General features: G+C 35.3%; 1 protein-coding gene across 2 annotated transcripts in view; it reads right to left on the bottom strand.

The window, feature by feature from the left end:
• Positions 1 to 9860: 9860 nt before the first annotated feature.
• The window catches only part of LOC126888061 (pyridoxine/pyridoxamine 5'-phosphate oxidase), a 64250-nt gene continuing 53149 nt past the window's right edge, over positions 9861 to 20961 (bottom strand). For both annotated transcript variants that reach the window (XM_050656077.1, XM_050656078.1), the window contains exons 5-6: positions 16281 to 16483; positions 9861 to 10038 (exon numbers count right to left, since the gene is read on the bottom strand). In XM_050656077.1, coding sequence (XP_050512034.1) covers positions 9912 to 10038; positions 16281 to 16483 — 330 coding nt within the window. In that variant the 3' untranslated portion in view covers positions 9861 to 9911. The remainder of the gene's footprint in view (positions 10039 to 16280; positions 16484 to 20961) is intronic.

Below are 20961 nucleotides of genomic sequence, written 5' to 3'. Positions count from 1 at the left end.
TGTGGGAATTTTTCATTTAATGTTCCAAATACTTTTAATAATTTTCGACTCCAATGAATTCTGCCGTATGTATGTTTCAGTTAATCAGTTATCCAGAGAGGTTGAAATTGTACAACGAAGAGTGCATTTCGGAATGCGCCGCATGAGATCTTTGATTTTCATATCGATAGCGTGTAAAACTGTAAAATTTATTGAGGGGATGGATAAATTTCTTCCTAGTAGGAAAAGGCAAGGTCGCTCCTCTGATTTCTGATCGAAAATGGTGTTCAAAATATCTCCAACAAATACATGTACCATTTTTCAAATCGGTAGCGTTACTCCGAGATCCATCTGAGGGTGTAACTTTCCATTCCCCATGGAGAGTGGCTTGCAAGCCTGTTTTTCAGTTTCAAAATGTAATTCGTTACATTTTTGACGAATTTACCAAATTTTACACCCGCGGTGTTACTATAATAGTTTTGGCTAATTTTGTGTCCTTACTCCTAGCACTAATCCTCCCCTGTTTTAAATGTAGAAGGGTAGCATGTCACTGGCCCCCCAGGCCAATCTAGACGGGTGGGGGCGGTACAAACAAAATAAGGGCGATACAATCCGATACTAACGCAGTACAAACGAACATACCCATCCCGGACCACCATATCGAAAAAGGGGGGATGGCATGTCACCAGCCCCTCCAGACAGATTTAAAAGGGTGGAGGCAGTACAAACGAATGAAGAGTGATACAATCCAGTACTAACGCAGTACAAACGAAATAGCCTACTTTCGACGTTCAGAAGGCAAAAAGTGCAGAGTAGAGGGTAGCATGTCGCTGGCCCCCCAGGCCAATCTAGACGGGTGGGGGGCGGTACAAACAAAATAAGGGCGATACAATCCGATACTAATGCAGTACAAACGAACATACCCATCCCGGACCCCGTGATCGAAAAAAGGATCCCCCTCCAGTCAGATTTAAAAGGGTGGGGCAGTACAAACGGATGAAGGGTGATACAATCCAGTACTAACGCAGTACAAACGAAATAGCCTACTTTCGACGTCAGATGGCAAAAAGTGCAGATTAGAGGGGTAGCATGTCAGTGACCCACCAGGCCAATCTAGACGGGTGGGGGCGGTACAAACAAAATAAGGGCGATACGATCCGATACTAACGTAGTACAAACGAACATAATAGTTTTGGCTAATTTTGTGTCCTTACTCCTAGCATTAATCCTCCCCTGTTTTAAATGTAGAAGGGTAGCATGTCACTGACCCCCCAGGCCAATATAGACGGGTGGGGGTGGTACAAACAATATAAGGGCGATACAATCCGATACTAACGCATTACAAACGAACATACCCATCCCGGACCACCATATCGAAAAAGGGGGGATGGCATGTCACCAGCCCCTCTAGACAGATTTAAAAGGTTAGAGGCAGTACAAACGAATGAAGAGTGATACAATCCAGTACTAACGCAGTACAAACGAAATAGCCTACTTTCGACGTTCAGAAGGCAAAAAGTGCAGAGTAGAGGGTAGCATGTCGCTGGCTCCCCCAGGCCAATCTAGACGGGTGGGAGCGGTACAAACAAAATAAGGGCGATACAATCTGATACTAATGCAGTACAAACGAACATACCCATCCCGGACCCCGTGATCGAAAAAAGGGATCCCCCTCCAGTCAGATTTAAAAGGGTGGGGCAGTACAAACGGATGAAGGGTGATACAATCCAGTACTAACGCAGTGCAAATGAAATAGCCTACTTTCGACGTCAGATGGCAAAAAGTGCAGATTAGAGGGGTAGCATGTCAGTGACCCCCCAGGCCAATCTAGACGGGTGGGGGCGGTACAAACAAAATAAGGGCGATACGATCCGATACTAACGTAGTACAAACGAACATAATAGTTTTGGCTAATTTTGTGTCCTTACTCCTAGCATTAATCCTCCCCTGTTTTAAATGTAGAAGGGTAGCATGTCACTGGCCCCCCAGGCCAATATAGACGGGTGGGGGGGTACAAACAAAATAAGGGCGATACAATCCGATACTAACGCATTACAAACGAACATACCCATCCCGGACCACCATATCGAAAAAGGGGGGATGGCATGTCACCAGCCCCTCTAGACAGATTTAAAAGGGTAGAGGCAGTACAAACGAATGAAGAGTGATACAATCCAGTACTAACGCAGTACAAACGAAATAGCCTACTTTCGACGTTCAGAAGGCAAAAAGTGCAGAGTAGAGGGTAGCATGTCGCTGGCTCCCCCAGGCCAATCTAGACGGGTGGGAGCGGTACAAACAAAATAAGGGCGATACAATCTGATACTAATGCAGTACAAACGAACATACCCATCCCGGACCCCGTGATCGAAAAAAGGGATCCCCCTCCAGTCAGATTTAAAAGGGTGGGGCAGTACAAACGGATGAAGGGTGATACAATCCAGTACTAACGCAGTGCAAATGAAATAGCCTATTTTCGACGTCAGATGGCAAAAAGTTCAGATTAGAGGGGTAGCATGTCACTGAACCCCCAGGCCAATCTAGACGGGTGGGGGCGGTACAAACGAAATAAGGGCGATACGATCCGATACTAACGTAGTACAAACGAACGTACCCATCCCGGAACCCCATATCGAAAAAGGGGGGATGGCATGTCACCAGCCCCTCCAGGCAGATTTAAAAGGGTGGAGGCAGTACAAAAGGATGAAGGGTGATACAATCCAGTACTAACGCAGTACAAACGAAATAGCCTATTTTCGACATTCAGAAGGCAAAAAGAAAGTGCAGAGTAGAGGGTAGCATGTCACTGGCCCCCCAGGCCAATCTAGACGGGTGGGGGCAGTACAAACAAAATAAGGACGATACAATCCGATTCAGATCGAAAAAGGGGGGGATGGCATGTCACCAGCCCCTCCAGGCAGATTTAAAAGGGTGGGGGCAGTACAAACGTATGAAGGATGATACAATCCAGTACTAACGCAATACAAACGAATGAGCTTTTTTTTGACCCTCAAATCGAAAAAGGGGGATGGCATGTCACCAGCCCCTCCAGGCAGATTTAAAAGGGTGGGGGCAGTACAAACGAATGAAGGGTGATACAATCCAGTACTAACGCAATACAAACGAATGAGCTTTTTTTTTACCCTCAAATTGAAAAAGGGGGGGCTGGTGACATGGACCTCCGTATATGTTCCCTAGGTTAAAGGGTTAACTCGATATAAAGCCTGATCTAATTAGTAAAGATTAGATTTTTATTTTTTTATTGGATTTTGAATTAACTGCAACTATCTCTTTGCTGATTACATATTCTGGATGTAATTGTATGTTGTAAGTTTCTTTATAGACCAGGGCGCATCTGTAAAAATATTAGTACATTTGGACGTTGAGAGGTGACTCAAATTTTTTTGCAGAAATTGCTTGAAAATAAATCAAATAATAATATTTGAGTTATCCTCCCTCTCAAAAAGGTCCGGAACATTGTTTAAATAATCGAAATGTCAAAAAATTAGGGAAAAATTCGATTTTTTTCTTGGTTTTTTAATTATAACTTTAAAAGTATTCATTTCCGAGAAAAGTTGTACTAACATAAAAGTTGCATAATTAAATTTCCTACAATATAGAATTGGTTAAAAATTTAAAAAATAGTCACCCTTGTTGCAAAATAGCAATTATTGTGAAAAAAACATACAAAAACAAGTATTCGTATTTTACGTTTTTCAACCATTTATGCTACACTTAGGACCTTCATATTTCACCGTGAAAAACTTTATGATACAGTAAAACAATACTGTAAATTTCATTAAGATCGGTTTAACAGATTTTGCAAAATAAATTTTGCAATCCAGCTTTCGTAAAAAAAATTCATTTTTTCAAAATGTTACAGGACTGAAAATAAAGCAGATAGCAAGTTGAAAATTTTTTTGCGTATAGAAGTGTACTGTACCTTTCATTCGCAATTTTACAAAATTAAAATCGATTAACACCACGGCGTCAGGAATTTTTTTAAATAAACATTAAATATTGGTGCTACGCGCAGGACAGCGGATAGTTTGCTCTGATTGGGCATTCCAATGACCGTTGATAATTATTGATACATTTTAATTTTTATTACATTTCGATATAAATAAATAAATTTGTTTATTGCAAAATAAAAACACATACTCTATCCTTTGATATAACAATTTTATTAGCAAAAACTTTCTTTGTTCATATATTTTAACTTAAATAATAAAAGTTTATTATTTTTAAACATATGCAATTGTTTAAACAATATTTCACAAACAATAATAAAATTAGTTTGATTTTTGTGGAATTAAAATATTAAAATACAACAAAATATAGAGTAAGAAAATAATATATTAGATAAAGATTGGAAGACATTTTGGTGGAAATCAACTTGTGTGAATCGAACACCGCTGTCCTGAGCGTAGCACCAAAAATTATTGTTTATTTCAAAAATTTTCTGACGCCGTGGTAATTAATCGATTTTAATTTTGAAAATTGCAAATGAAAGGTACAGTACACTTCTATAAGCAAAAAAAATTTTTAACTTGCTATCTGCTTTATTTTCAGTCCTGTAACATTTTGAAAAAATTAATTTTTTTTGCGAAAGCTGGATTGCAAAATTTATTTTGCAAAATCTGTTAAACCGATCTTAAAGAAATTTACAGTATTGTTTTACTGTATCATAAAGTTTTTCTGGGTGAAATATGAAGGTCCTAAGTGTATCATAAATGGTTGAAAAACGTAAAATGCGAATACTTGTTTTTGTATGGTTTTTTCGCAATTATTGCTATTTTGCAACTAGGGTGACTATTTTTTAAATTTTTAACCAATTTTATGTTGTTGGAAATTTAAATACGCAACTTTTAGGTCAGTACAACTTTTCTCGGAAATGAACACTTTTAAAGTTATAATCAAAAAACGAAGAAAAAAATCGAATTTTTCCTTCAATTTTTGATATTTTGATTATTTAAACAATGTTCCGGACGTTTTTGAGAGGGAGGATAACTCAAATATTATTATTTGATTTATTTTCAAGCAATTTCTGCAAAAAAATTTGAGTCACCTCTCAACGTCCATCTCAAAACAGATCCGCCCTGGACTATTATTTGTTCTGTTTTTATGTATTCAACTATGTGTTGAAATTATTGGTTTATTATTTCAGTTGTTTCTGAAGGTCCAGTGACTCAACCAGGAGGGTTTTGGAGGAGGGGTTAAACCCCCCAGGGCATATAAACAATTATAAAGGATAGTAGGAAAATGTAACTTGACTTTCACAAACAATACAAAAAAATGGTTGCCCAAGCCAACCCACCCCTAGTGCAACATTCTGGGTGCGCCACTGTGAAGGTCTAACCATTTGTTGAATTAAAGTGTTTGTTTTTTTGCAATGTATTGAAATACATTGTTTTTGTTTTAACGAACGTATTTTGATACAATTTGATAGTTGTATTTCGACGTGAATGCAAGGAGTGCAAGGTAATGAGACAGTAAGCCAACAACATAAGCTGTTTGGTCTGGACATCGAAATAAAAAGCGAAACTAAAGAAAAATATCGGAGAGGGCCACAAAAAATCAAATGGTGGATGCTAAAAGATGAGAAGGAAGGTCTATTCAGGGAAAGAATAGTAGAAAAAATATGTTGGAACATGAAAGAAAGCCCTAACACAATTTGGAGAAAAATGGCCAATATTATTAGAGAGACAGACGGCTATTGAAATACTTGGGAAAACGTCAGGAAAGAAGTTTGAGGATAAAGAGACTTGGTGGTGGTCAAATGCAAATGAAGTACAAGGAAAAATAAAAGAGAAGGGAAAATTATATAAAAAGTGGCAAAAAACCAGATCGGACGTAGATCTTCAAAACTATATGGTCGCCAAAAAGGAAGCGAAAGCAGCAGTAGCAAAAGCTAAAGCAGAAGCGTATTCAAACCTATACGATCAACTTGATACCAGGGAAGGCGAAGCAAAGATATATAAAATAGCCAAACAGAGAGCAAAGAAAGCAAGAGATTTTAATCAGATTAGATGTATCCGAGATGAAAATAATAAAATACTAATTCACGAAAAGGATGTCAAAAAGAGATGGAGAAAGTATTTTGACAGTTTATTAAATAAAGAATTTGACAGACAGCCTGTAGAGTTAACGGAGACAGTAACAGCAATGGTTACCAGAATAACAAACGAGGAAGTGGCCCAAGCGCTTCAAAAAATAGGTAGAGAAAGGAAAAGCAGTCGGACCAAATGATATTCCTGGGGAAGTATGGAGAGCATTGGGGGAGACAGGAATATGGAAGTTGGACAAATGCCAGACGAATGGAGAAGCAGTATATTAGTACCTGAGACATACAACAATGCACAAACTACAGGGCTCTAAAACTACTTCGCCACACCATGAAAATATGGGAGAGAGTAATTGATAGACGGATACGTGAAGAAACCGAAATATCCGATAATCAATTTGGCTTTATGCAGGGCAGAAAGATGCAAGTCGACAACAGATGCAATTTTCATTGTAAGGCAACTGATGGAAAAATACAGGAATAAAGAGACCAACGCTCATATGGTATTCATTGATCTTGAGAAAGCATAGAAAGTTCCTCGAGAGATTCTGTGGTGGGCACTCAATAAGAAAGGAGTCCCTGGCGAATATGTAAAGATTGTGAGAGATATGTATGAGGGAGTAACGACTAGTGTTAGGACAGGTGTGGGAGAGACTGATAAATTTCAGGTGAAAGTAGGATTGCACCAAGGCTCGGTGCTTAGTCCTTATTTATTCTCATTAGTTTTGGACCAGATAACAGCGAAACAACAGGGTAGTATTCCATGGTGCCTAATGTATGCTGATGATGTAGCGTTAATAGAAAATAGTGAAAGAGACTTTGAACAAAACATGAACAGTGGAGACAAGCTCTGGAGGAAAAAGGTTTAAAACTTAGTAGGACAAAAACAGAGTATCTGGAATGTTCATTTAAAGATGGAGTTACTACAAATAAAATGGTATCTTTGGATGGTGAAGTGATTGTTTTAGCAATAGTTTTAAGTACCTAGTGAAAAGCAATAGTTTTAAGTACCTAGGATCGGTATTACAGAGTAATGGAGAAATAGATGGAGATGCATGCAGTAGAATTAGGGCTGGATGGATGAAGTGAAAAGAAGCGAGTGGTGTGTTGTGTGAAAGAAAAATTCCAATGAAGCTGAAGGGAAAATTCTATAAAACAGCCATAAGACCGGCTATGATGCACGGAACTGAATGTTGGGCAGTGAAAAAGAAAGAGGAACAACGAATTCATGTGGCGGAAATGAGAATGAGCTTAGATGGATGAGTGGAGTGACAAAGAAGGATAAAATTAGAAATGAGTATATTAGGGGAAGTCTAGGTGTGGCACCAATTGATGCCAAAATGAGAGAGTATAGGTTAAGATGGTTTGGTCATGTTCAACGTGGAGACGTTAATCACCCAATACGAAGAATAGCTGAAGTGCAGATTCCTGGAAGGAGTAGGAGAGGAAGGCCAAAGAAGACCTGGGGAGAGACAATAAGGCAGGACATGTTGGTAAAGGAGATTAACATTGCTATGACCCAAGATAGAGTTGTGTGGAGAAATGCAATTAGGGAAGCCGACCCCGCATAGGGATAAGGCAAATAGAATGATGATTTCGACCAGAAAGAAAGATCAGGCTGTGTAAGTAAGTGTAAGTCTTAGGTAAGTGTGTGTAACTTCAATATAGGTATTTTACATTTTTAGTTTTCAGAACATAATTTGTTGTTTCTTAACTTTCTTCTAGATCTAAGGTTTCACAACTTTCTTCTTTAAGTTACAAAAAGTTAAGTGGCGTCCTTTTTCTATTTTTTCGTCTTATACCTATATTGGAAGATTATCTTAGCTATCGATCTATCTATCTATCCTAATCCTATTTTATCTTATCTCTGGTAATTTATTCTGTTGGACCAAAAACCAATTTCAAAAGCTAGATTCGAACCCACGACTCGCTCTCCGATAAGCTGCCGTTCGCAGTAAAAAGGTTACAGATTGGTATGATATTAATGGTCTCTACAGCTATAACGTTGGATAATTCCGAGTATTTGATTTGCCCGGTAGTCTCTTATCGACAAAATTCGTTTTATCTAAAATATGTTACCGGTGGGGAATCCATGGTGTGCGTGATTATTGGTGTGCGTAATTTAATTCTCCTTTACTTTATTGATACACATTTTGCATTGATTTTCATTAACGCTATAAAAGTTTATTAATCTCTTAACAAAATATATTTCTTGTTCTTCTTCTTTCTTTTGTCTAAACATGACTCTATTTTTTCAATGTGCCTCCCGTAACTTGTCGTTCCATCGTTTTCGTGGGCTTTCCACTGATCGTCTTCCTATTAAGGAACTACCTCTCGCCGTCCTTACTATTCTTACCCAGTTACTAATGTTCTCCACCTTGCATCTCTGTCGTTTATCTGTACTTCTAGCTGTGTCCCATAGTATCTTACCTTCGATTTTCCTAAGGGTTTTCATGTCTGCTCTTTCTAGCAATATTTTTGTCATCTCTGTATCAGGTCGTGTTTCTGCGCAGTATTTCATTATTGGTCTGGTGACTGTTTTGTAAATTCTGCCTTTCATTTCTTCTCCGATATTTTTATCTCTCCATAATGTTTCATTTAGGCAACCTGCGGCTTTGTTTGCTCTATTCACTTGATCTTCCACTTCTGTTTCGAGCTTTCCGTAGCTACATAGTGTGATGCCTACATATTTAAACTCCATCACTTGTTCTATCTTCTGACCTTCCAGCTCTAATTTACATCTAATTGGATTTGCTGTTGTAACCATGCATTTTGTCTTTCTTTAGGAAATTAACATGTTAAATTTTCTGACGGTTATATTAACTAAAATGGTGAATCATACGTTGTAAACCATCTTTACTTTGAGTGATTAGTATTGCATCGTCTGCATAGCAGATTATTTTAACGACGTTCTACACCTTCGTTGCGGGGTATGCCTCTCAGAGGAAAGGGGGGAAACTTATATGCAAACGAAACAGTATTTTCGAAACAGTATTTTCACTTTTATTTAATAATGGTACGGTAAACAATCCTCATTTTTTAATATGTTATTCCTTACAAAAAAACCTTTAATTTAAGCACAAATAATTAAAAATCGTAAATTTGGGTCAAAAGTTATTAACTTTTTAAGAGCGAAACATGATTTCGAAACAGTATTTTCACTTTGATTTAATAATGGTACGGAAAATAATCCTCATTTTTTAATATGTTATTCCTTACAAAAAAATCTTTAATTTAAGCACAAATAATTAAAAATCTTAAATTTGGGTCAAAAGTTATTAATTTTTTAAGAGCGAAACAGTATTTTCGAAACAGTATTTTCACTTTTATTTAATAAAGGTGCGGTAAACAATCCTCATTTTTTAATATGTTATTACTTACAAAAAAACCTTTAATTTAAACACAAATAATTAAAAATCGTAAATTTGGGTCAAAAGTTATTAACTTTTTAAGAATTCCCATAAGAGCCCATGTTAAAACTTAACTTTGAACCTTAATATTAATTAAACGGCACGGTAAATTTTTTTTTTTAAATCAAGTCTTAGTTTTTTGAAGTAAACTATAACATACTAAAATTTCATGCAAATCTTTAATTCTTGGCCGAAGGTGTAGAACGTCGTTAAGTTGTTATTCTCCCACTTGGTAACTTTTTTTAGTTCTTCCTTTTTTTATTATTTCATCCATGATCAGGTTGAACAATAAAGGCCTCAGAAAATCCCGTGTTTTATCCCATTGCCAGGTTCAATTGGATCAGTTAGTTTAGTTCATCGTCTATTGAAGATGCATTTCAAAATTTATTTATAAATAAAATTTCCGATATTATTATATATGTATATTGTATGTTTACATAAAAAATATTTAAAACATTTTAACATGCAACGTGGTGAGAACTCCAAGACCCATCACTTGATTTCTCAAATATTATCCTGTCTGCAATTTCACCTCCTAAAGAATGGTAGAAATCAAAACAACGTGGATGTATTTCATATCCAACCCTGCAAAAAATAAGTCTGTTGAGATATATTTTTATTTCAAAATTAACGCATGTTTTATAATACCCATACCGTCGAAATTCTGAGACCCTTTCTGTAATTTCAAAGATCAAAATTTGTAGAATTATAAACGAATGTCTGTATTATTTAATTTATTATTTACTTTTGGGAGATTTTTAAAGACACGGAGATTTAAAACTATCAATTTAAGAGCTAAAATGACCTTTGAGAGTACCTAGTACTCAATTGATAAATAACTTGTTAGTGGTAAAATGTGCTTTTCTCAAATGAAACAACCTTTGGTATATACAGTAACAATATCGAAGTTCTGGAACTTTGAAAGTTATCAAAATTGAAAAAAGTCACCAAAATCATTATCCACATATTTGTTTACCCGAAATATTATCTAAATACCTGAAACATTATCTAAATATCTAAATACACGATAACATCGAGGAAAGCTGAAAAAAGCTCCAATATAGCTTAATAACTAACGCAGCAACACAATCACTTTGAGAGAGGAAAGTAACGAATACTAACGTATCAAAAAGGTTTAGAGAGGAAGTGAGAATAAAATGTAAAGAAAAGAAGAGAGCCTTTTTACAATACAGAACAAAACAAACACAACAGACATACTTACAACCACTATAAACGAATCAGAAACGAAACGAACACTTTATAGTAGGGGAGGAAAGTATGCTAAATGTGAAGTTACTTAAGCGTTATGGGGACCTATTGAGTTGTAAAGATTGGGTCTTAAAACCAAAAGAAGTTAAGTAAAGTTTTCCATTTAAGTGGGGACTTTCCATTTTTTAATTTAATTTTCCATTTCCAACAATCGTTTTTCCGATTATAACGCCATCTATCCATATTTCTAAAAAATATTTTAAATAAAAGTTACTCATTTTTACGCAAGGAATCCAAATCTGCAATAAAAAATGGAGGCTCTTATTTAATATTTTAAAGTAACCCCCCTCCCCACCTCCGTGGGGGATCGTGTTTGGTGTCATTCGATAGATTTTTCAAAAATATTGAATACGTGTATTTTGCAGTTTTTCAAAATATCGCGGGGTTCCTATTTAAAATTTTAAGTTTACCCCCATTTCTTCCCATGTCAGAATCTGACGCGCTCTAGTAACTGCAAAAATCCCCGCTTGGGCTCCCCTACTATTAGTCAAACAAACAAAAAGGGAACACTGGGAGAGCTTCTCAAAACAGATTGAACCCAACTCTTACGGAACATAAAAGAAAATATAGGGGTGATTCCATTTCAAATCACTCAATTTTGGATCAAAAAAACTTTTGGATCTCCTATTTGTCTGAAAATTGGTATATAGGATCTGCAGGATGTAGAAATAAAACATTTAAGGTCGAATTGTCATCTTCTTTTTCTTCTTCTCTCTTTTCTCAAAATGTTGATGGCGATCTGGTATTTATGATTAAAACAGTGATTTGGTATTTATTTAAACAAATTTGCATTTTCTATTATAAACTATCAATGGAAAACATAATATTTTAATAATAAGGACTCAAAAATGTCATTTTATGGCATTATAACAAGTTATTTTGATTCAAAACAAGTTTTTGATCAAATTTTATAGTGTAGAAAACGTTACTACATTTTTCTCCATTCCCAAAATACATCATAATCGATTTGACTGAAAATTTGCCTACAGATAGCCAAAACATGGGACTTTAAGTGGTTAGAAGGATTTGAATTATTTTACAATACTAAAAAAGTCACATGCAATATCATAGTCAAAAATATAGGTGTCTTCTGCAAGTACAATTAACTCGAAAATATCGACCTCACGACAAACATTGTTAAAAAGAAATTGTAATAATTGTAAATACGATTTATTTGGAACAGTTTCAGTTCCTACCATTTTTGTCGAAAAGTTAAAAGTGGTGGAGATATTGAGCAAAAACGGTTCTCCTTTAAAATCAAGATGGCGGCTAACGTAAAGAAGGAATCCATTCGCGATTTTAAATTTAGGCTACTATTGACCCCCCTAAACATTAGAAAAATAAAATTTTGGGCAGCTCGGCATGCAAGGTCAAATGATATCCCGACTTGACTAATATACTTTTGAGTCTGATATTATTGCATGTGCAAATTTTCAGCCAAATCGATTATGATGTATTTTGGGAATGGAGAAAAATGTAAAAAACGGTTATTTTAATGTTTTCTACACTATAAAATTTGATCAAAAACTCGTTTTGAATCAAAATAACTTGTTATAATGCCATATAACGACATTTTTGAGTCCCCTCTATTAAAATATTATTTTTTCCATTGATAATTTACGATAAAAAATGCAAATTTGTTTAAATAAACACCAAATCACTGTAAAATCGCATAAAATAACATTTTAAGAAAAAAAGAGAAGGCTTTTTGACCTTAAATATCTTATTTTTTAAGTCCCCAGAAGCTATACACCAAGTTTCAGAAAAATTGGAGATCCAAAATTTTTGCCTGAGTGATTTGACATGGAATGTACCATAGAGAATGATCAAAGGACAAAGAAAAGAGCTAAACGAACTAATAAAAACGTAACACATTCAGAAGAAAACATGGACAGACTACTTTCGATCTCTATTTACTGAAGGTGACGACAAATGAAGAAATAAACATTATAAAAGCAGAGGTAAAGGAAGCATTAAGGAAATTAAAAATAGAAAATTACCAGAAAACGACAGAATATCGAATGAACTCCTAAAGTATGGAGGACAAAATCTGACCGAACAAGTATTAAAACTACTCCAAAAAATAATTGAACAAAACAGAATAGGCACCATAAGAATGGAGGTCAAAGCATAATAACTCTCTTCAAAAAGTGTGACAAATCGGACCCGGAGAATTACAGAGAAATTAATTTATTAAACACAACCAAAGTGATAACAAACAAACTGTATACAATAATATAACATTAGCAGCAACACTAGAAGGTTTTAGATCGGGAATATCATGCACCCATGCTATACCTATAATAATGAGGAAGGTTCAAAAGAAGTCATTAAAATACAAAAACCGGCATATTTATGTTTTGTGGACCTTCAAAAGGCAATTGACAGGATCAAATTAAATGACGTTTATCCATTTATTGTACGCAAGAGAGGTATTTCTAGGAAATAATTAAAACGTTTGAAAAAATCTACCAGAACAACACAATAAAAGAAAAAATAATGGGAAAAACAACTTAAAATAAGTGCTATGCAGACTACACAATACTAATCACTCAAACTGAAGATGATTTACAACATCTGCAGCACCAATTTTATATAACCGCCAGAAACTTTAACATGTTAATTTCCCCAAAAAAGATCAAGTGCATGGTTACAACAGATAATATACTAAATTGTAAATTAGAGCTGGGGGAGCAGATACCTAATAGAACAGGTGATGGAGTTTAAATATCTAGTCATCACACTATCTGGCTGCGGAAGGCCCGAAACAGAAGTGGAATATCACGTGAATAAAGCAAAAAGAGACGCAGGTTGTCTGAATGAAACAATATGGAGAAATAAAAATATTGGAAAAGACAGAATTTACAAAACAGTCATCAGACCAATAATGACGTACGCGGCAGAAAAACGACCTGATATAAAGAGGACAAAAAGAATGCTAGAAACATCAGAAATGAAAACCCTTTCAAAAATCGATGGCAAGACACTATGGGAAAGAGCCAGAAGTGCAGATATACGACGCAGATGCACGGTGGACAACATTAATAACTGGGTAAAAAACAGAAAAGTAGAACGGAACGACCACAAAAACCTAATGACAACAAATAGAGTAGTGTTAAAAAACTGACTTGACTTTTCTATGGTCTTTTAGGCACTAATGTTTAATTTGAGTTGACTTTATTTATTTTTAATAACTTACAACTAAACAAATGAAAAACACTGAATTTATATCTTCTATTTTACAAACGACGATATTTAATTTATTTATTACACCAAATCTACTAATTTATCTACACCAAATCTACAAATTCAAAAATACCGCGCCCGTTACATATCAAAGTACACCGACGCGACGGTTTCAAATTCACCACTCCACTCTAATTCCAAAAATGTCTATTTATATAGTTATGTACAATTAGTCTACTGATTTCCAGAAACATCGAAAGGTAAATATTATTTACAGAGCAATAAAAAAAGGTTCATCGATGGTCTTCTAGATACGCCGATTGTAAACAAGTTTCTCTCGCCCACAGAAAGGGTCTCAGACAGTTCGCCGCCAGAAGCGTCCGGAATTGACAGGGTCGGCCTGGGAACGTGAGAGTAGTAAAGACGGCGAGAGACGGTTCCCTAATAGGAAGACGATCAATGGGAAGACCACGAAAACGATGAAATGAAAATGTACTACAGGCACATTGAAAAAACAGACAGTGTCATGTATACACAAAAAGAATAAGAAGAAAGAATATTATCTAAATACCATAAGAAAATGAAATATTTTATGGATAATATTCATGTATACAAATTCACCTAATATGAACCCTATATAAAAGATTTTTGGGATGTGATATTTTAACCCCAGCAATCTTTAATAAACTGATTGTTGGACTTCCACAAACGTTCTGGTTGCGAACAGGGAACTAATTGAAGAGTACAGGGGAAAAACAAGGAATGTCACATTTTATACATATTGAGACAAACACCAATAAAGGTTTAATTCTTATGATATCTAAAAACTACTTAGGAGATTCTTAGCAGAATTCTAGCAATTATTGGTCTATAATCTTAATATAATAATAATCTATATTAAGTTATTAATTTAATAATGCACCAAAAAACTGCTAACATTCCTTATTTTTGTCCAGTGGCGTGCAGACAATCCTGGTCCTTCGCCTGGATACACATTCTTAAAAAATTTATATACAGGTTGAGTCCGCGAATTTTTACCCGTGCGTTATCATTTAAAGCATACGAAATAAGTCGATGATAAGTCGAAAATTGAAATTTACTAAACGCAACAGCAAGTGACAGTAAGTGACTTGCTGTTGCGTTTAGTAAATTTCAATTTCCGCCTTATCATCGTCTTATTTCGTATGCTTTAAATGATGATGCATGGGTAAAGATTCACGAACTCAACGTAGACTGATCTTTCTGGTTATTGTTCTGAATCGATAGTCTAGTCCAGCGGTTCTCAACCACCGTGTCGCGACACAGTGGTGTGCCGGAAGAACCTATCAGGTGTGTCGCGCGATTTACGAATACGATATTTTTATTTATATTTTTTTACTTGTTATAATATACCAATCATGCATTCAACCATTTTTTTAACTATTAGGTATATACCACGTTATACCAATCAATAAAGTAATTGTTTATAATAAATCCGTAATTGTTTCCTCTCTAGTAACTGTTTTTAATACACAGTACGTAAATCGTTCTGCTGAACATAGGGATTATACATTGAGATCATTGTGGCAACTGCGCCAACCTGTGTTAGGTGAAACTTCTGTTCTCGAGTACGAGTTTCTGGTGCAATAGAGCTGTTAGAACGAATAGAATGAGTGATTTTGAATGCAAGGTAGTTTATAAATAAATCAAAAACAAAGATTTTGACTGATGAATTAATAATTTTACTTTAATTTTTAAAATATCTTTTATTTAAAAATTAATTTCCAAATTAAACAGACTCAGTTTTCCCATTAGGTCAAAAATAGTTCTACTACAATGTCATGTTTTGACGTTTATTTGTGTCACCCAAAATTAATTGTCAATTTTGAGGTTAATGCCCTAATGCTAACAACTATATACTATATTGTCATTGAGAGAGCGAAGTTGCCACAATTATCTTAATATAATACAATGTATGTATTTATGTATCTAAATATATACAATGTATGTTTCCTATGTCCAGCTGAACGATTTACGCACTGTATATCTTTTTAATATATTCATCTGTTCTTACCTACCACTAGCAAAAATTTGTACATATAAGGGTGTCGCAAATCTGTAAGGAGTACGTTAGTGCGTCGTTGAGTAAAAAAGGTTGAGAACCGCTGGTCTAGTCGATAGTACTCAGTTCTTGCCACCACATGGCGAGAAAAGCCAGAACTCATGAAAAAGTGACATTCCTTGTTTTTCCCCTGTACTCTTCAATTATTATTATTAATTCATTAGTAATTGTATTGCTATTTGAATTTTACTAAATATTTTAATTTTCTTTAAACATGTTAAACAGAGATATAAGAATTACAGAGGTATGTGTACTTAAAATGGATACATACTGATATTCAGGCATTCGTAACTTTAATCCTGATTTAACATTTTTCAGTAGTTCATCGTGTTTTATTTTCAGTTCATTCCAATCCACTTTTTCACCTTGCTTCGGTACTATTTGAGATCGTATTTGGCAAAACAATGGATCTTTTTCATAATATTTTGCAGTTTCTTTATATGGTAGTTTGATAACACTACCTTGACACCTTATCTGAAATAAATTAAATAATTGATATTTTTAATTCTATATTAATATTACACTCACCGGCACAAAATTTCGCCACCCAAAATTTTTGATTAAGTTTGACAATTTATAACTTTATTATTTGTACTCCGATTTTCAAGATTCTTGCACCTTGCAAGAGTTCAATGAAATGGTAACAATCAGTTCTGTCCGACATAATACATGGAACGTTTTCGTATTCTGACGTTCCAAATTTTTAACCTGTTCCACAATTAAAACTTCCCCTGTTCCAGTATTCCCATACATCCAAGTTTGTCCGACTAGACACCGTTAAGCTATTAACAAATTTTCAGCTTGCTATTAATCAACTTTTTTTGGTACGCGGGATCCAGGTCTAGTAGGTACATGTATTGGTATCGTTTGGTGTTATTCCGGTAACAAAAAAAATTACTTGCATGGCATTATACAGGGGTGAATGAAAGCGTTGTATTTTCTCCTAACTTTAAAAAATTCTATGGAAAAATTGAATAGCTGATTTTATTCTATCCTATTTTTCAGTCCTATCATAGTATCCCGGAGGCATCACTAAAATTTTCTTTTTTGAATTATCCAAATATATCGTTTTTTGTAAGAGCTGTGCAATTTTTTGTAAATAAAAACACCGATTGACTCATAAAATAGGGGTTGGATTGAGAAGATTGGAATAGTCCGCATGCAGCCCAGATCTCAATCCTGTTGAGCATTTATGGGATGAATTAAAAAAAGCTATTCGCCGTCATCCTAGGCCTCCAGAAAATTTGGTACAGGTATGGCCTTGGTAGAGGAATATCGGGCTATTCACCAGGCAAGGATAACACATTTTTATTCGATGCTTAACAGATTGCAAGCAGTCGTTGCTCCAAGAGGTGGACACACCCGCTATTGAATTGTTATGTTTTGTTGTTAATTTTGTTTTGTTTTGTTAATTTTAGTGCGTTTGGTTTGATATTTTTAATTAAATAAACCTTCAAAGCAGTGTTTTTATTTACAGCTCTTACAAAAAAAGAGATATTCGGATAATTCAAAAAACAAAAACCTTATTGATATCTTCAGGATAATACAAAAGGAGTATGAAACAAAATCGACCCTTCAATTTTTCCACAGAATTTTTTAGAGTTATTAATTCATCCCCCATATAATGCCATCTAAGCAAAAAAAAATTGTTATCGGGATAATAACAAACGATATCAATACATGTACCTACAAACTGAGGCAAGAATCTTGAAAATCGGATTACAAATAATAAAGTTATAGATTGTCAAACTTAATCAAAATTTTTGGGTGGCGGAATTTTGTGCCGGTGAGTATATATTATAAATATGTATGTATAATCGTCCTCAACTAACTTTGGTTATGTTAAAATAGCTCCTGCAATAATTTACATACTTATAGATTAGATTGTCATTAATTATTTTTTGGATCTTTATTTATATTCTCTTGGTGCAGGGTCGTAACTACCATTGGGGCAACCGGGGCAGTGCCCCGGGGCCCCCGGCCAATGGAGGCCCCGCAGGAATACCCTTTGATTGGCCGAGATATTACATTGATTGACAGAGATTGATATATTTTAACGAGGAAAATAAAAATATTTATTTTGGAAGCCGGTCCTAACAAAATATTTTCAAATGACACAATTTAAAAAAGACCTTTTAAAAATAACGCAACATAAAGTTTTAATTGTTCACTGGGGAAATTAGTCTTTTCGACTAAAATGCAATTGGAAGAGCACAGGGGCCCCTGAGGCCTGAGCTAAGCTGGGGCTTAGCTCAGGCTAAGCCCCAGCTTAACCTCCCGATACCTTAACATAAACATTTAAATTATTACTTAGGAAATTAGTTATTTCGGCGTAATAAAACCAAAAATGCCATTGGAAGAGGGAGCCCGGGCTAAGCTGGGCCCTAATAAATTGTTACTGAAGTAATTAGTTATTTTGGCAAAATAAAAACTAAAATTCAACCGGAATAGGGGCCCCAGGTTCCAGCTACTTTGTCTTAACCAATTTATTCCAGACCACATCTTGGTACCACATATTGAAAAGGAAGGTAAGGGTAAGATAGAATCAGCACATTAGGATCAGTCCCACCAGTATACTGACCAGCTTCAATGAGTGTGTTCACTCACACTCACACTTACATTCAGCTCACACTACAGTTGCTTAATGCACCTTAAGGTGCATTTACGTTCGCTTGGTTATTCGTTCGCTACAAAGTAAGACCATTTATGTACATTTTACATTGTAGCGAACGAACGCATTCGTTGATGATCCATCCGCAATGTCAGATACAGATCAAGATGTAATCATTAGCGCTGTTAATTTTATAGTTATTGCAGGACATGCTGAAAACAAAAGAAATAAGAGAGTGTGGTGTTCACACAGGAGGAAAATGCGTTTTCAATGGGTTAAATATAAAACATTTTTCCGAACCCCCCTCCCGCTGGGGGGTACATTCTCCAGACCTCCCGGTAGGGGGCCCCAGATCACGTTTGCCCCGGGGCCCCCAACATCGTATTTACGGCCCTGTCTTGGTGGTCGCTTTATACTACGTTTTTCAGTTCTATAGCCATGGTATCTATCTTTAATATGATATTGTTGGTATACGCATTGACTAGATCCATTTTATTCTTATTTGGACGAATTTGTATATCTAGGACCAGGGATAACAAACAAGTGTGAAGCAATGAAAAAAATTGATGCCAGACTGAGTAAAGCCAATCCATCTGCGGGAGCCATGAATTATTTACTAAGATCAAAGCAGCTGTCATGGAATACGAAATTCAGGATTTATAAGACTATAATAAGACCAACAGCGATATATGGATGTGAGACATGGATACTCAACCAAACAACAAAAGAAACAGTAAGAAGATGGGAAAGGAAAATACTCAGAAGAATATTAGGAGGGAAGAGAACAGAGGAAGGATAATATAAGAAGGACAAATGAGAAAATTTATAATATTTACAAGGAACGGCAAATAGCGTAATAAAATCAAGAAGGTTGCAGTGGCTGGGCCATATAGAAAGAATGAACGATGACAGAGTGGTCAAGAAAATAGCATGGAGAGTACCAGATTATAAAAGAAAGAGAGGGAGACCACGAAAGCGATACAGAGAGGCGGTAGTAGAAGACCTAAAAGAAAAGGGAATAACAGACTGGAAGAAGTTGACAAGTAACAGAAAGCTATGGAAAAGAACAACAAAGCTCTGGGCCTAAAAGGCCTGTAAAAAAGCTAAATATATAAACCTCTGCTGAATTGATCAATTAATATCACTTCCATATGTGGAACAAAGAAAAATGGGGAATTACTGTATGTAACTATGTAGACATACGGATGAGACATTAATTCTCAGACAGTACCTCAAATTCTGCTAAAATGCATACGTATCCATAAAATAGGAGAGAGAATAGACATAATAAAATCAAATAAACTGAGACAAGTTCACAAAAGTGAACTGTGACTTTGGTTCCTTATGGAAATCGATCGTTGCAAAACATCTTCTTAAACTTCCGTCTCCTACTGAAGATTGGATATCAACACAACAATTTTCACTTTATGGCAGCTCTGAAAAGTTGGATGGAGTTCAAATTAGACCACTCTCTCAGATTGAGCAACCAAGAGGTTCGCGTTCTTCCTCTATCTCTTTTACCTTTAATTTTACCTTGCATAATCAACTGTAGCAGTTTGTATCTTGAGCCTGATCATGTCACAAAGATTACAAAAGAAAATCCTATAGTTTTGAATAAAAAAACCATGTAACAAAACAAATATACAATTTGCAGAGGTAAATATTGAAAAATTAGGAAAAAGACGAAATCCTTTACTTACTGTGCGGTTCTAACGAATGTAGAGTTGTCTCCCTTATGGCTAAATGAAAAACCACTATTTGAAGAAAAATAAAGGACCTTAAAGATTTTTGTAAGTTAATTGCCCAAGATTTTTTTATAGATTTTTTAACAATATCGATTATGAAGCTTTGAAAAAAATTAGTTAACTCCTGATTTGTGAAAGTGATGTTTTTATAGTAGGTAGATACATTATGCTCATTTTCTGTGAACAATAGATTAGTGGGTTATACTTTTATTGCAGAACACCATCCAAATAGTTTAAGACGACATCTGACAAACCCCTAACCGATGTAGCATTATAAAACAACGTGTGCATCCACTTCTTTGTTTTAACTCCTTTCTTATGTATCAATGATTGATAGTTATAGTGCAAGAGGCAGCGCTGAAAAATCTCTTTGAATTTACTAAAGCTAGATTTTTCACAGTTGATTACTGTGATTGTGTAGAGAAACATACTGCGGTCGGTCAAGCGAAACGTAGAACAGGAGTTACTGAGAGGGTATCAAAGTTGCTTTCCTACGAAGGTAATTAAATCCATTTACTAAGGCTGAAAATCAGTACACACATTCTAAATTAAATATAAATAAAAGTTATTATAGTCGATCAGCTGTATGACGGGAC

Source organism: Diabrotica virgifera, chromosome 7, assembly GCF_917563875.1.
Source record: "Diabrotica virgifera virgifera chromosome 7, PGI_DIABVI_V3a".
NCBI classification, from domain to species: Eukaryota; Metazoa; Arthropoda; class Insecta; order Coleoptera; family Chrysomelidae; genus Diabrotica; species Diabrotica virgifera.
Note: the sequence above shows the minus strand (reverse complement) of the source record. Positions and strands in the feature narration are given on the sequence as shown.